This window comes from Xyrauchen texanus, chromosome 6 (genome assembly GCF_025860055.1).
Source record: "Xyrauchen texanus isolate HMW12.3.18 chromosome 6, RBS_HiC_50CHRs, whole genome shotgun sequence".
Classification (NCBI taxonomy): Eukaryota; Metazoa; Chordata; class Actinopteri; order Cypriniformes; family Catostomidae; genus Xyrauchen; species Xyrauchen texanus.
In genome coordinates this window covers 30,032,265-30,044,449 of record NC_068281.1, presented here as the reverse complement: position 1 = coordinate 30,044,449, position 12,185 = coordinate 30,032,265, and the positions used below count along the sequence as shown (strand labels likewise).

At 36.4% G+C, this 12,185-nt stretch overlaps 1 protein-coding gene across 5 annotated transcripts in view; it reads right to left on the bottom strand.

The window, feature by feature from the left end:
• Positions 1-12,185, bottom strand: part of LOC127645347 (rho GTPase-activating protein 29-like) — a 53,057-nt gene that overhangs the window by 3,337 nt on the left and 37,535 nt on the right. For 4 of the 5 annotated variants that reach the window (XM_052128933.1, XM_052128934.1, XM_052128936.1 and 1 more), the window contains 9 exons: positions 10,662-10,834; positions 7,012-7,143; positions 6,308-6,406; positions 3,715-3,878; positions 3,436-3,624; positions 3,209-3,346; positions 2,785-3,017; positions 1,953-2,250; positions 1,751-1,844 (listed from right to left, as the gene is read on the bottom strand). In XM_052128933.1, coding sequence (XP_051984893.1) covers positions 1,751-1,844; positions 1,953-2,250; positions 2,785-3,017; positions 3,209-3,346; positions 3,436-3,624; positions 3,715-3,878; positions 6,308-6,406; positions 7,012-7,143; positions 10,662-10,834 — 1,520 coding nt within the window. The remainder of the gene's footprint in view (positions 1-1,750; positions 1,845-1,952; positions 2,251-2,784; positions 3,018-3,208; positions 3,347-3,435; positions 3,625-3,714; positions 3,879-6,307; positions 6,407-7,011; positions 7,144-10,661; positions 10,835-12,185) is intronic. The other variant, XM_052128935.1, reaches the window with a different exon arrangement.

The following is a 12,185-nucleotide window of genomic DNA, read 5'->3' as shown; positions in this document are numbered from 1 at the left end:
GCGAGAAAGCAAATTAAAATCTTTATGCAGCCAAGAGAAACGTATAAACAAATCAGAAACGCATCTGATAATTAAATTTTTTTATCCTCACTGTAAAATGATGACTTAAGATGAATCACATTCTTGCACTAAAAAAAGGCTAGACACAGTGCAACAAATAGTTTAAAAGAAAGCAAGTATCTCAATATGCTTTTAAAGTTATTTTTAATTAGAAACATCATCTAAAAAACAGTGCTCCTGCATGAGACGTAGAATAAACCAAAAAAAAGCAAAACAAAGCCGTTCGTCTAGAGAGCATTCACATAGAAAAACAAATGGATGTTAGCAAAAGCGTTTGGTGTGAATAGCCCCTTAAAGTTGGTGGAGGTCTTTGGTTGTTCCTCTCTTATAAGCATTTCTCAGATTAAGCAATGAGTTGTTTAAATGCTTTGTCAGGAAAGATGTTCAACTTGGAAATTTTGTATCCCGAGATTCTCGCTTCTGAGCCGCTTCACCCCCGAGTTCAGCCGAATACCACTGCTATCAGTGAATATTGGTACTCTGCATAAAACTGTACTAAATAAAAAACAATGTGGTATTTTGCTGTTATTATGAAGCTTGAGTCTGGAGTAGTAGGAATCAGTGCAAGTGTAACACCATGTGAACTCTCTATTGAAGCGTTTTCCCCCTCAATTTACTTCTGACTTAACATGTGAGAATATGGACCGACTAAAACTTTTTATTTACTATTTTATGCACATTAGTTGAAAATGAAATGCTCTTTATTTAACAGTCAGTATAGGAATGTTCAATGCAATAATATAATGGTGCTAAATGGTTTATGTATTTATTGCACACTCTTGTGGACTAAGGAAACAATATAAATTTAAAATTTGAATATTAGTTAATATATATTCATATTTATATATTAATTTCATTTAAAAAAGTACAATACATTTTCATGGTTCAGTCAGTACTGTTTATTTTTTTAATAAAGTTCAGCACTATTTTACTTTGAGAGTATTTTTTTCATTCAGTATCAATTTTAAAAACTACAGGTTGATTAATCAGTTATCGACAGGTATGGCCAACTTAGTTATCGGAAAAATTCACTACTCAGTATTTTCTCAGTTCTTGTTTTGAAGCAGCAGCAGCGTAGCAGATCTACTTCACCAAGACCAATATCCTATCAATATGTCATACCCACATAAACATGCTAAATCTTTCAAAGAATTGTCATGACGGAAATACTATACCTCTTAATTTATACAAGCTATTAATTTAAAAAAAGACACTAAAATGTGACTTTAATTATGGTCAACATGAAACAAGATTAACAATCTGCTGTCTTTCTCAGTGAAACAGGATATTTAATGAGGATTTATTTTTTGTTTAAATGTAGGGTAGGGGTTTGATTTATTCTTCTCCAGAAACACAGCCTGCACCTACTTTTGACTTGAAGTCAAGTTCACTCTCGAGAGCATCTTGACATCCCAATGTTGCTGTTCAAATCCATTGTTATTTGCAATTATTGTCATAACCTTTATTACATTAAAGCTAAACCTGTATTAAAGTACTGCATGTCTTTTGGGATGATTTTAGAAAGGCTGTCTTACCATATTAACATACTGTAATAGCCTAAAACAATGCTTAAATAGTTGTTTAGAAACACTCTTTTCTTTGAAATAATGTGCACTGATGAATCATGCATAATAAGACCAGAAACATGTATTAAGAAAGAGAATAGGGTAAATTTTGATTCCATACTTACCAGGTGTTTGCGCTCTGTCTTCCCCAGCCTTTACCGCCTCCATCAACAGTGTGGAGGAAATTACAGACGAGTGTCTCTTGAAGACCTTAGCACTCTGTATGCAAAATAAACAGTTCAATAATTCGAATCGTCCCAAAAAAGATTCTAAACACGCTCTGTGAGGTCTAGTACATCACAGCTTCCATTCTCCTCCCCATCTCACCTCTTTGATATCCATGAGCGATCTGGAGTGGCGGCTGAGTTTTGGCTCTTTGTCCGGTATGTTGGGCAAAGCCTGTGGTGCCGTTGGACTGGTGGGAGACACGGGACTAAGGGGCATGTCAAAGATCATCTGATTGTGTTTGATGAGCAGTTCCACCATGTGGGCCTGGTGTGGGTAGTCAACCAGAGAGGACAGTGACACTTCCGCATCCAACTGCCTGGGCTTGATGAGTGTGGGACCGAAGATGATACCCAGGTTGCTAGCGGTCATCTTGTTCTCCTCAGCTTGCTCTGTTACTCTGTAGGACAATAAACAGCACAGTTGTGGAGTGGTGGATAATTTTTTTAGATAAGTTGGTGTTGATAAATTGTAGTGCCTTTTCTATTTCAGGGCAAAAATGTGTAACCTAAAGCAGGGGTTCAAAACTGATGGGTCACAACCCAAAAGTCTGTTCTGATAGAGATATCACTGACAAAAACAATGCGAGATGCAAATAATAAAATGCAACTAACTACATAATCGAACAGTTAGGAGAGCAAAATAATTAAGCTTACTGACTTTTAAAATGCTTCCAAAATCTTTTGTTGTTCAAGTCAATGGCTGTTCAATGTGCAATCAAATTATACCATATTTTGGCACAAATTCAACCGTGACTTGATAGAAGACAAATTAGGCAAATTACACGGCAAGTCCAATATAAAATCTGGGTCCTGAAGCAAAACCATTTGAAAACCACTGTCTTAAATATCCTAAACTACAAACACACAATGAAAAAACAGACTGAGAATAATGGATTCAAGCTTGTAGATTCAAAGTGTGAGTGTTTGTGTACCTGTGCAGATGAGCAATGAGGAACTGCAGGGTTTTGTAATGGGCCGCAGGAAGGTGGCGAAGCAGATCTCTGATTTTGAAGATGACTCTCTTGAGCTCAATACTAAGGCACAGCTGCTCTCCTGATGATTTACCTTTAGCTGAGTCAGTCTCATCCACCAAGATGTTTTGAGTCTCTTTTGCCAACCCGATGACATCATTATAATACCGAAACAGAATCAATGGCTCCGGCAGCTGAAAAAACATTTTGAAATTGTAATCTTTTGGTGGCAATGTCAATCAGCAGAAGGGTTGAGCCATTAAAATTAAGTTTCTGCTAAATAAAAAAGGAAACAGAGTCCTATTAAACCAAGTTTCAGAACAAAACCAAAGCTTGTAAGTTCAGGCATTATGAAAGTGGGATAGGTATATCTGTCTCACCACACCTGTCTCAGGTAAAGCTTGAGCACGTTGCTTATGTCATGTGGGTGGAGATCAGAAAGCTCCACTAAGTCTTTTCCATTCTCAAAGGCCTGGCACAGCTTTTCCACACGAGACTTTGCACCATTCACCCGGTAAATGCCCTTGAAATACACAGAAAGATGACTCACAAACTTCAAACTAAACCTTAAAGTCATAAATAAATTTGTTATTTTATTGTCTGGTTCTCTACCTTAATGTTCAGGGCACGACTTTCGATTTCAGAGGTGCATTTTTTGATGATAAAGGGGATGCCGTCAGGACTATTCTTAGCCACCTGGGTAAAGTCGATTCCAAACAGGTGCAGTCTACCCTGGAGCTTCTTATGACCACACTGAATGGCAAGAGTCTCCAGGCATTTCTTATGACAGGCCAAGGAGCACTAGGTAATGAGAGATCAGAGCAGTGACAACCAGCTCTATTCAACAACGTAAACAGGAGTGGGTTTTAATGATCATGATGATGATGATACCTCCTCACACTCAGCACCATGGAACACCACCAGGCTGTCACACTCTCTGCATTTGGAGGGCGCTCGCAGTTTACGCAACTTGTGGGTGTGGGCTGCTTTTGACATCTGAGTATTTCGGAATGGCCTGGGAGAACTGGCCGTTTCCAACACCATCTCAGCAAGACCTGGGAGGAGAGAAGACATGATCTGTCAGCTAGTTTATATGTCCCGAGAGCAAATGTGTGTATATTATAAAGGAATTGAAAGAATATGGTAATCTGGCAGGCTTTTGAAGTAGCTTTTTAGAAAATTCTCTAGTCATTGTCTAGACAAAGTGGAGCGTTATCACCCTGATCAGAACTAGAACATGGTAAGACCTGTGAAATGTGACTTCTATTGTGCTTTTAGGTTTTGGCAAGTACAGTGTCATATATTCTTAATGCAAATATTATTAGGCAATCATTTAAAAATCGATTTAAGATTTTATAAATAATTACATTGTCTTTAATTTAAACAGCATCTCCTAAGAGTCTAGTTTTAAAAGACAAGATGTCTTGTCAGGTTTGTGCTCAAAAAATTAGCCACCAGTTAAAGTAGTTTACATAAAAATAGAAAAAAAATTCACTTTTACTCAATCATTTACTCACCCTTATGTTATTCAAAACCCATATGCTGGGTTTTTTCTTGGAACATAAAATTAGACATTTTAAGCAGCTCTATTCCATAGAATAACAGTTTTAATCACTATTAAGGGTTCAGTATAATGACATCATAACAATAGTCCATATGACAAGTGCACTATATTACAATGTTTCTGGGGACATACAACAGCTTTGTGTTCTATAGACTACTTTTATGGTATTTTTATGAGAAAAAAAAAATATCCTCTTTGGACCTTGACAGCAGTGGCCAATACGAACTGTTTTTGTATGGAAAAGAGCAGTGTTAGGATTCTTGAAGAAAAGATTGTGTTAATATTCTACTGGGAGGAAAAAACAATGAGGGACAACTTGAGGGCAGTAAATAATTAAGTGTATTTTCTTTTTCTAGCCAGCTGACACAATCGTCATTTTACAGATACATTAGTGATGAAAAGAAATTACAATTCTATTCATCTTTTCTTTGAGACAGCACAAAAAGGAAAGACAAGATGACTGAAACAGGCAAATACTAGCAATGCAGACACAGTGTTTGTCTTATACTGTGTGAACTTCAAAAATAAATGTATCTTCTAAAACCAATAATTATAAAATTTTGGGCAATTCGATGTTCTGGGGCGAATGCCAAACTGCATTTATTGCTTCTTTGAAGAGCACTGCTGTGGGAGGGGACACCACTCGAAAGATCGTTCAAAACGAAAGTGAGAAAATGAATCTTTTCCCGAAGGGCCCTTCCACAAGACTGTTAGAATAGGGTACATTCAACTAGTAACGACATGTGTCCTTCAGAGTACCCAGTTCAAGGGCCATGCACTTCGGAGTGAGTAGGGGATGGGGAGGATCACTTGTAATTAGTATCCACGCCTGATCTCCAATAGCGCACGCTGTTAAAGGCACTAATACATCTGTGATTTACAAATCTCATAATAACACATTATTCCTGTTATTGTGAAATTATTACGAGATTTGAATTTTGTATTTATTTAACTGTTTTAATTAAATTATACAATTTCTCCCATTTTTCTGGCTCACGCCCCTGATGCCGTTCTGTGCCCATCATAGGATGGGAATTATAAGGAATTTAATGATTCTGATTCCACTTTACAACTACGATTCCTCATTCAATTAATGATTCCTTTCACCCCTCCCCCTCCTAATAATTGTTCCTAACTATCTACTAAACAAAAACAACACTATTTTTGTATTTATTTGACATATTAAAATTTCTCACATATTAAAAAAATAAAAGTATCATTTGCTACAATAAAACTATGAGTAAACTTTCAATTTGTACATGTTGTTATTTTAACAACTAGTCGGTAATTACACTGACTTCAGTCTCACGTGCTTGTTTTTCCTCTGTCATTACATTAAATTCATACTCCATGTTCACAACTGAGCTAAAACATAATTTATTTTGCCAGGGCACTGTAGGTTTAGTAGTTGTGCAAAATCAGCGGAAGAATGCAGGTGTTAATTGAACCGAACGCAATGAAAATCATTTGGTTCTTGTATTCTTTTTTTTTTTTTTTTTATTTAACTGATTCTCAAATCCCAACCCTAAATCTGAGACTGATAATCTGAGCAAAAAAAGGCTAAACCTTATCAGCTCTCTCCATTTCCTCAAATGTATTTCAATACTTTATCGTGAGTAAATTATATAATAAAAAAAATTAAATAAAAAAAATTTGAGCTCTGTAGTGCTACATTTGGTGCATCAAAAAGCTATAATTACAGAAATATAATACATGGATAGTTAAGCTGAGAGACAGGAATTGTTAACCGAGGCATTTAGCCAATGTCAACATCAAGCCCATCTGTGCAGCTGCACTGAGAGCAAAACAATGGAGGAAGCAGCTCTGCACTTATGTAATAAACATAAACCCACGGAGTGCACCATATGCTTATGTGAACACATAGACCAACACGCACACCCTTCATTGTGTGAAACCAACCATTATCTAATGGGGAAGATGGCTCCCTCTCATCCAGGTCATCCGCAGAAGACATGGTACCAGTTGAGGGAGTTCTGGGAAGCCTGCGTTTGAAATCCCCTACAGCATGAACACACAATTAAAAACACACATTAGACTCTCACTTCCGTCTTGCATGGCACTTCTCCAAACTGCCTGTTGAGAACCAGGTCAACCACTTAAAAAACAAAACTTCCAAACATGCTTGTACTGGAAATATTATTAGATGATGTTTTGTGTCTCCTGTTGAATTCTACTGATATAAATATGTCGCCACGGTAAAGTTATCAAGCTAGCTAATGTAGATGAGATTTTTTTTTTTTTACTGAATTACTTTTCCAGTGAATAAATAGCTGGCTCTGAGCTATATAATAGCAGTACAATTTACTGCTACTATTGAAAATTACAAAAATTATAATTTATTTATAATTTTAATTTATTATGTTTAATAAAAAATATATTTTTGAGACTCATGAAAAATATGTTTCTAAAAGTAACATTTAAAATGTATGTGGTCAGGTTTGGCCTAATGTTTGAAAATATTTGCAAAGCACGAAAATTTGGGACTACTGGCAAGCAAAAATAAATTTGTATAGTTCAGCAAAGATGTATACTGTATGAAATCTTTATTTGAAAGATAAGACATTTCCAATGTTATGACTCTGCATTTAAGTGAAAGAAATTACCTGGACTGGCTGTGGGGGAGTCCACTGAACGAGACTCACTACTTCCTCCAGCGCTTTCTGAGTCACTGCACATCCCTCCTCCACCAGCACTGCCGGAACTCCAAGCCCGCTGCGAGCCCTGTGGCTTTACTGCTACAACACACACACACACACACACACACACACACACACACACACACACACACACATTGTGTTTCCATGTTTTATGGGGACTTTCCATAGACATAATGGTTTTTATACTGTACAAACTTTATATTCTATCCCCTAAACCTAACCCTACCCCTAAACCTAACCCTCACAGAAAACTTTCTGCATTTTTACATTTTCAAAAAACATAATTTAGTATGATTTATAAGCTGTTTTCCTCATGGGGACCGACAAAATGTCCCCACAAGGTCAAAAATTTCGGGTTTTATTATCCTTATGGGGACATTTGGTCCCCACAAAGTGATAAATACACACACACACACACACACACACACACACACACACAGTATGTGTGTGTGTGTGTGTGTGACTGGCAGAATCTGTTATGGGATGGACAGTAGCCCATGTTTTGTTTCATAAAGCTCTTTACATTGTCCACTTAACATTACTTAACTTGACAACCATTATATTTGCATATCTCATACTGTTTAAGACATGAAGTTTCTGCAGTTTCTCAATTATATTAATTGCCCATTTACACATTTCAATATTAAAGGGATTGGTCACCCCAAAATGACAATTATCTCACCATGTACTCACCCTGATGCCATTATAAATATGTATGACTTTCTTTCTTCTTCTGAACAAAGAGTTTTAGAAGAATTTTTCAGCTCTGTTGGACCATTCAATACAAGTGAATAATGGGAAGAGCGTTGAAGCTCCAAAAAGCACGTAAACAAAAATAACTACAGCGGTTTAATCCATGTCTTCTGAAGCGATATGGTAGGGATGGGAAGGGAAGGGCTTGACATTTACACCTGCTCACCCAACAAATGTAGGAAGAAATTGGCATGGGCAGTTAACTCCATCACCCTTTAGGCTATTAGCTTTTCATAACAAATACTAAAGTTCATTTTTTTTTATAAAGACTATCTGCATTAGTCTAACCACATAATGTGGAGCGATCCATGGTCTGACCTGTGGTTATGGCCTTATTATTACAAATCCCACTAAAAAATAATGGAAGAACAATAGTAAACATTTATGAAGGCAAGTACTTAATTTAGAAATTCTTCTAAAAATCTTTGTTTGTGTTGATCAGAAGAAAGAAAGTCATACACATCTGAGATGGCATGAGGGTGAGTAAATGTTTTTTGGTGAACTATTCCTTTAAGATAAACCTTCACCTGGACTGAAGCCAAACTAAGATTAATTTATTTAAGTGGGAGGTATTACTCTTACAAAAATGTAATCTTGTTAACTATCTGCCTTAAACGATGACTCATAATTGAATTTAGAGTTATCACAATAAAGTTCTCCCTCATGCCTCTTAATTCATGAGCAATACGGTTCCACTTCCCATTTCATTTTTAAATTCTCATCCTATAAAGCATGAAAGACAGTGTGTCAGTTTAGAGCTCAACACTCATGGTCTAAGCAATGATTCCTAAGTTCGGATAGACTGTTATCCAGCAGGCTGATAATGTCACAGATTCAGGGGACTGATGGGTTTGGACCTAAATCCCGAGAGCTGGTAGCCTTCGTCCAGGCTGTGAACAGGCTTAACAACCTGCAACTAGGGTTAACTAGGGTTAACAACCTACAAATGATGCATCAAGCCAGAAATCTAATGAGCTGTACATGATGCCAAAGTTTGACAAACAAAATGTTATGTTAATCCTCTAGGGTGCACATTGTTTCCAACGATGGAATATTTTTCCCCATTACATTTTCTTACATAAAAAAAGATGCAATAACAAAAGTAAAAGAGTTTTTGAGTAGATTGAGTGGGTCATTCAGTTGTCCCTGACAGCATGTTTCTTACACTTCTGGTTTCAGCTCTTGTTTTACTCCGTGGTCTCTTTTGCAACACATAATAAGACCATTTCAGCTCAAATAAGTATTTGTGTAAATGTTTTTGTTTTATTTACTTATTTGGTATAAAGCTGTGTTCCCAAATAAATGTTGCCAAATGAGCAATGTTTCTCAACCTTTTTTAACGTAACTATCCCGACAGCACCATCATTAAGGCTCAAGTACCCCCTTCATCGACACAAAAAGCAAAGATGTATACCAAAGGTTAAATATAATTTACAGTATATACTTAATCACATTTACACATTAATCACATTTAATCGCATATACAAATTTGCTGAGAAAGCCCCTCATATATCAATAATTCAATATATAAAGATTATACATATTTATATCAATATATAATTATACATAGTTATCTTTAAATATATAAATAATAAATAAATATTCAGATAATTAAAATGCATTACATTCTTGTAGCAGAGGAGTTCATTATTGATAAGACAATATAAAAAGCGGCTTTAGAATACAATATATTTACTACCATATTATTGATCATAAGTCAGTCATTGGCATACAGTTCACAGCAATCCATTTCACAAGTGAATTTGTCAATCAGTTGGAGATTTATTATGAGGGCTTGTTTAAGAGCCCGTCAATCTACACCTCCGTCAGACATGCTTGTCTGCGTCTCCAGTGCGTTGCGTCATAAACATAAAATGTTTAGGTCACTGTGTCAAGTTAAATGTAGTTTAATATTCAATCTTTAAACACATCTTGAGATCCCTTAGTTCGCATTTTGAACGCAAGAACGTAACGCATGTTTGTGTTGTTCTGCCTACTGAAGTGTTTTCTTCACTGTATAAACTGTGCGTTGCTCATACAGCTGAAATTTCACTTACTGCCCTCTGGAGTAAACAGGTGGTACTACAAGCTGGAATTTCTCAGGAATCTTCCTTATTACGGTCCGGGGGCAGTGCGATTAATTGCATAAATTTTTTTAACGCTTTATTTTTTGTCAAATTAATCGAACTGAATTAACACGTTAAAAAGACTGCCCTTTTATATATATATGTATGTATCTTTAAAAAAAAATAAAAATACAGAAGTTCCCACTGATCTATATTATTTGAAGTTCTGCGTTTTGTTTTGGTTGAGCCAATGTTAACGAGAGTGGACTGGCACAGTTTCTTTATTAAATGTTTACTTTAGTTGTTTTTTAGCAACAACTGACTGTAAAGAATAGAAAGTTATTAAAAGACACATTATCAATGACAAATGGATTGCATGGATCAAAGATCCACTTTGATGAACTTCACATATTAAAAGATCGATCTATGGATTTTAAGAATGGATATCAAGATCGTTCAAATTAAGATCACAATGAATTAGAAAATCTATATGTTTACCCAGCCCTTTTCCCTGTTATTTTTATTTTAAGTCATACATTTTGTTTTATAAATTCAGCAATGCAAAATACAATTCTTTTTGAGTACCCCCTAGAACCTGCTTACATAACCTCTGCGGTGGACATACACCAGGTTGTGAATCACAACCATAGAGAGTTAACTGTCTCAAGGGCATAATGGTGATAGTTCAAAGATCATCCCTTGCGGGGTTTGAACCAATGAGCGAATATTTAAATTACCAGCCCATATTTTTAACCACTAGGGTATACTACCTCCTACCTTGTATGTCTACACTGCTATTGGAGCGTCTCTCTGCAATCTTGGCCTTGCAGGGTTGTACAGTCCCCTCGACCTCATCTGCACTGGGGTTATCCCCGGATGTAAGAGAGCTCTGGGACAGATTCCCATGGGAAGAGTGGGGACTGCTCACAGACCTCTTATGGAAGGACATTCTGGAAAGGATAGACATGTTTTATAAAAATACTACTAACAATAAAATATATATTTTTAAATGATAATGTTATTAATTGAAGAAAAATGATCTAATAACAACTGGGCCTGTGTGACAAAATATTTGCCCAAGTTACTTAATCCCAAAATCTATGAATCTGCAATCATAATGTGGTTCAACTGGAAAAGACACACCCAGGCCTTATTACTGCCAGCCCTGTTCAATCAAATAAACACCTAAAGCATGTTTCATCATTCATCAGCAGCATGAAGTTGGCTAAAAGGTCTCACCCAGTAGCACACAATGCAAAAGTTGAAAGAAATTACAGAAATTATGAAGAAAAGGTGATTGAAATACATCAGTCTGGGAAGGGTTACAAAGCTATTGAAATGTTCTGGGATTCCAAAGAATGACAGTGAGAGCCATTATCTCCAAATGGAGAAAACTTGGCACAGTAGTGCACCTTCCCAGAAGCAGCCAACCTCCCAAAATTCCTCCAAGAGCATAGCAACGACTCATCCAGGAAGTCACAAAAAAGCCAAGGACAACATCAGAAAGACACTGGCCAAAAATGCCATCCATGGAAGAGTGGCGAAGCAAAAACCACTGCTTACCCAGAACATTAAGGCTCATCTGAATTTTGCCAAAACACACCTTGTTTGGGAGAATGTTCTGTGGACTAATGAGTCAAAAGTGTAACTGTTTGGAAGACAGGGGTCCCATTATATCTGGTGTATATCGAACACAGAATTCCACAAATAGAACATCATACCTACCTACAGTCTAGCATTGTGGTGGTAGTGTGATGGTGTGGAGAAACTATTGTGCTTCAGGGCCAGGGAGAAATATTCTACTCTCTACCAGAAAATCCTAAAGGAGAACATCTGGTCATCAGGCCTTGAGTTGAAGCTCAAAGCCAACAGGATTATGCATCAAGACAATGATCCAAGGTACAGGAGTAAGCCCACCACTGTATGGCTCAAAAAAAGCAAAATTCAAGTCTTGGAGTGTAACTTGAACCCGACTAAGATGCTGTGGCATGACCTTAAATGGCAGTTCATGCTTGAAAACCCTCCAATGTAGCTGAACTAAAGAAGTTCTGTAAAGAAGAGTGGATCAAAATTCCACCACAATGTTGTGAAAGAAAAATCTTCAGTTATCAGAAGTGTTTGGTTGGAGATGTTGCTGCTAAAGGTGGCACAACCAGCTATTAAGTTTAAGGGGGCAGATATTTTTTCACATGGGTGATATAGGTGTTGAATAACTTTTTGCTTCAATAAAAAATAAATAAATATATATATATATATATATATATATATATATATATATATATATATATTTATTTTTATTTT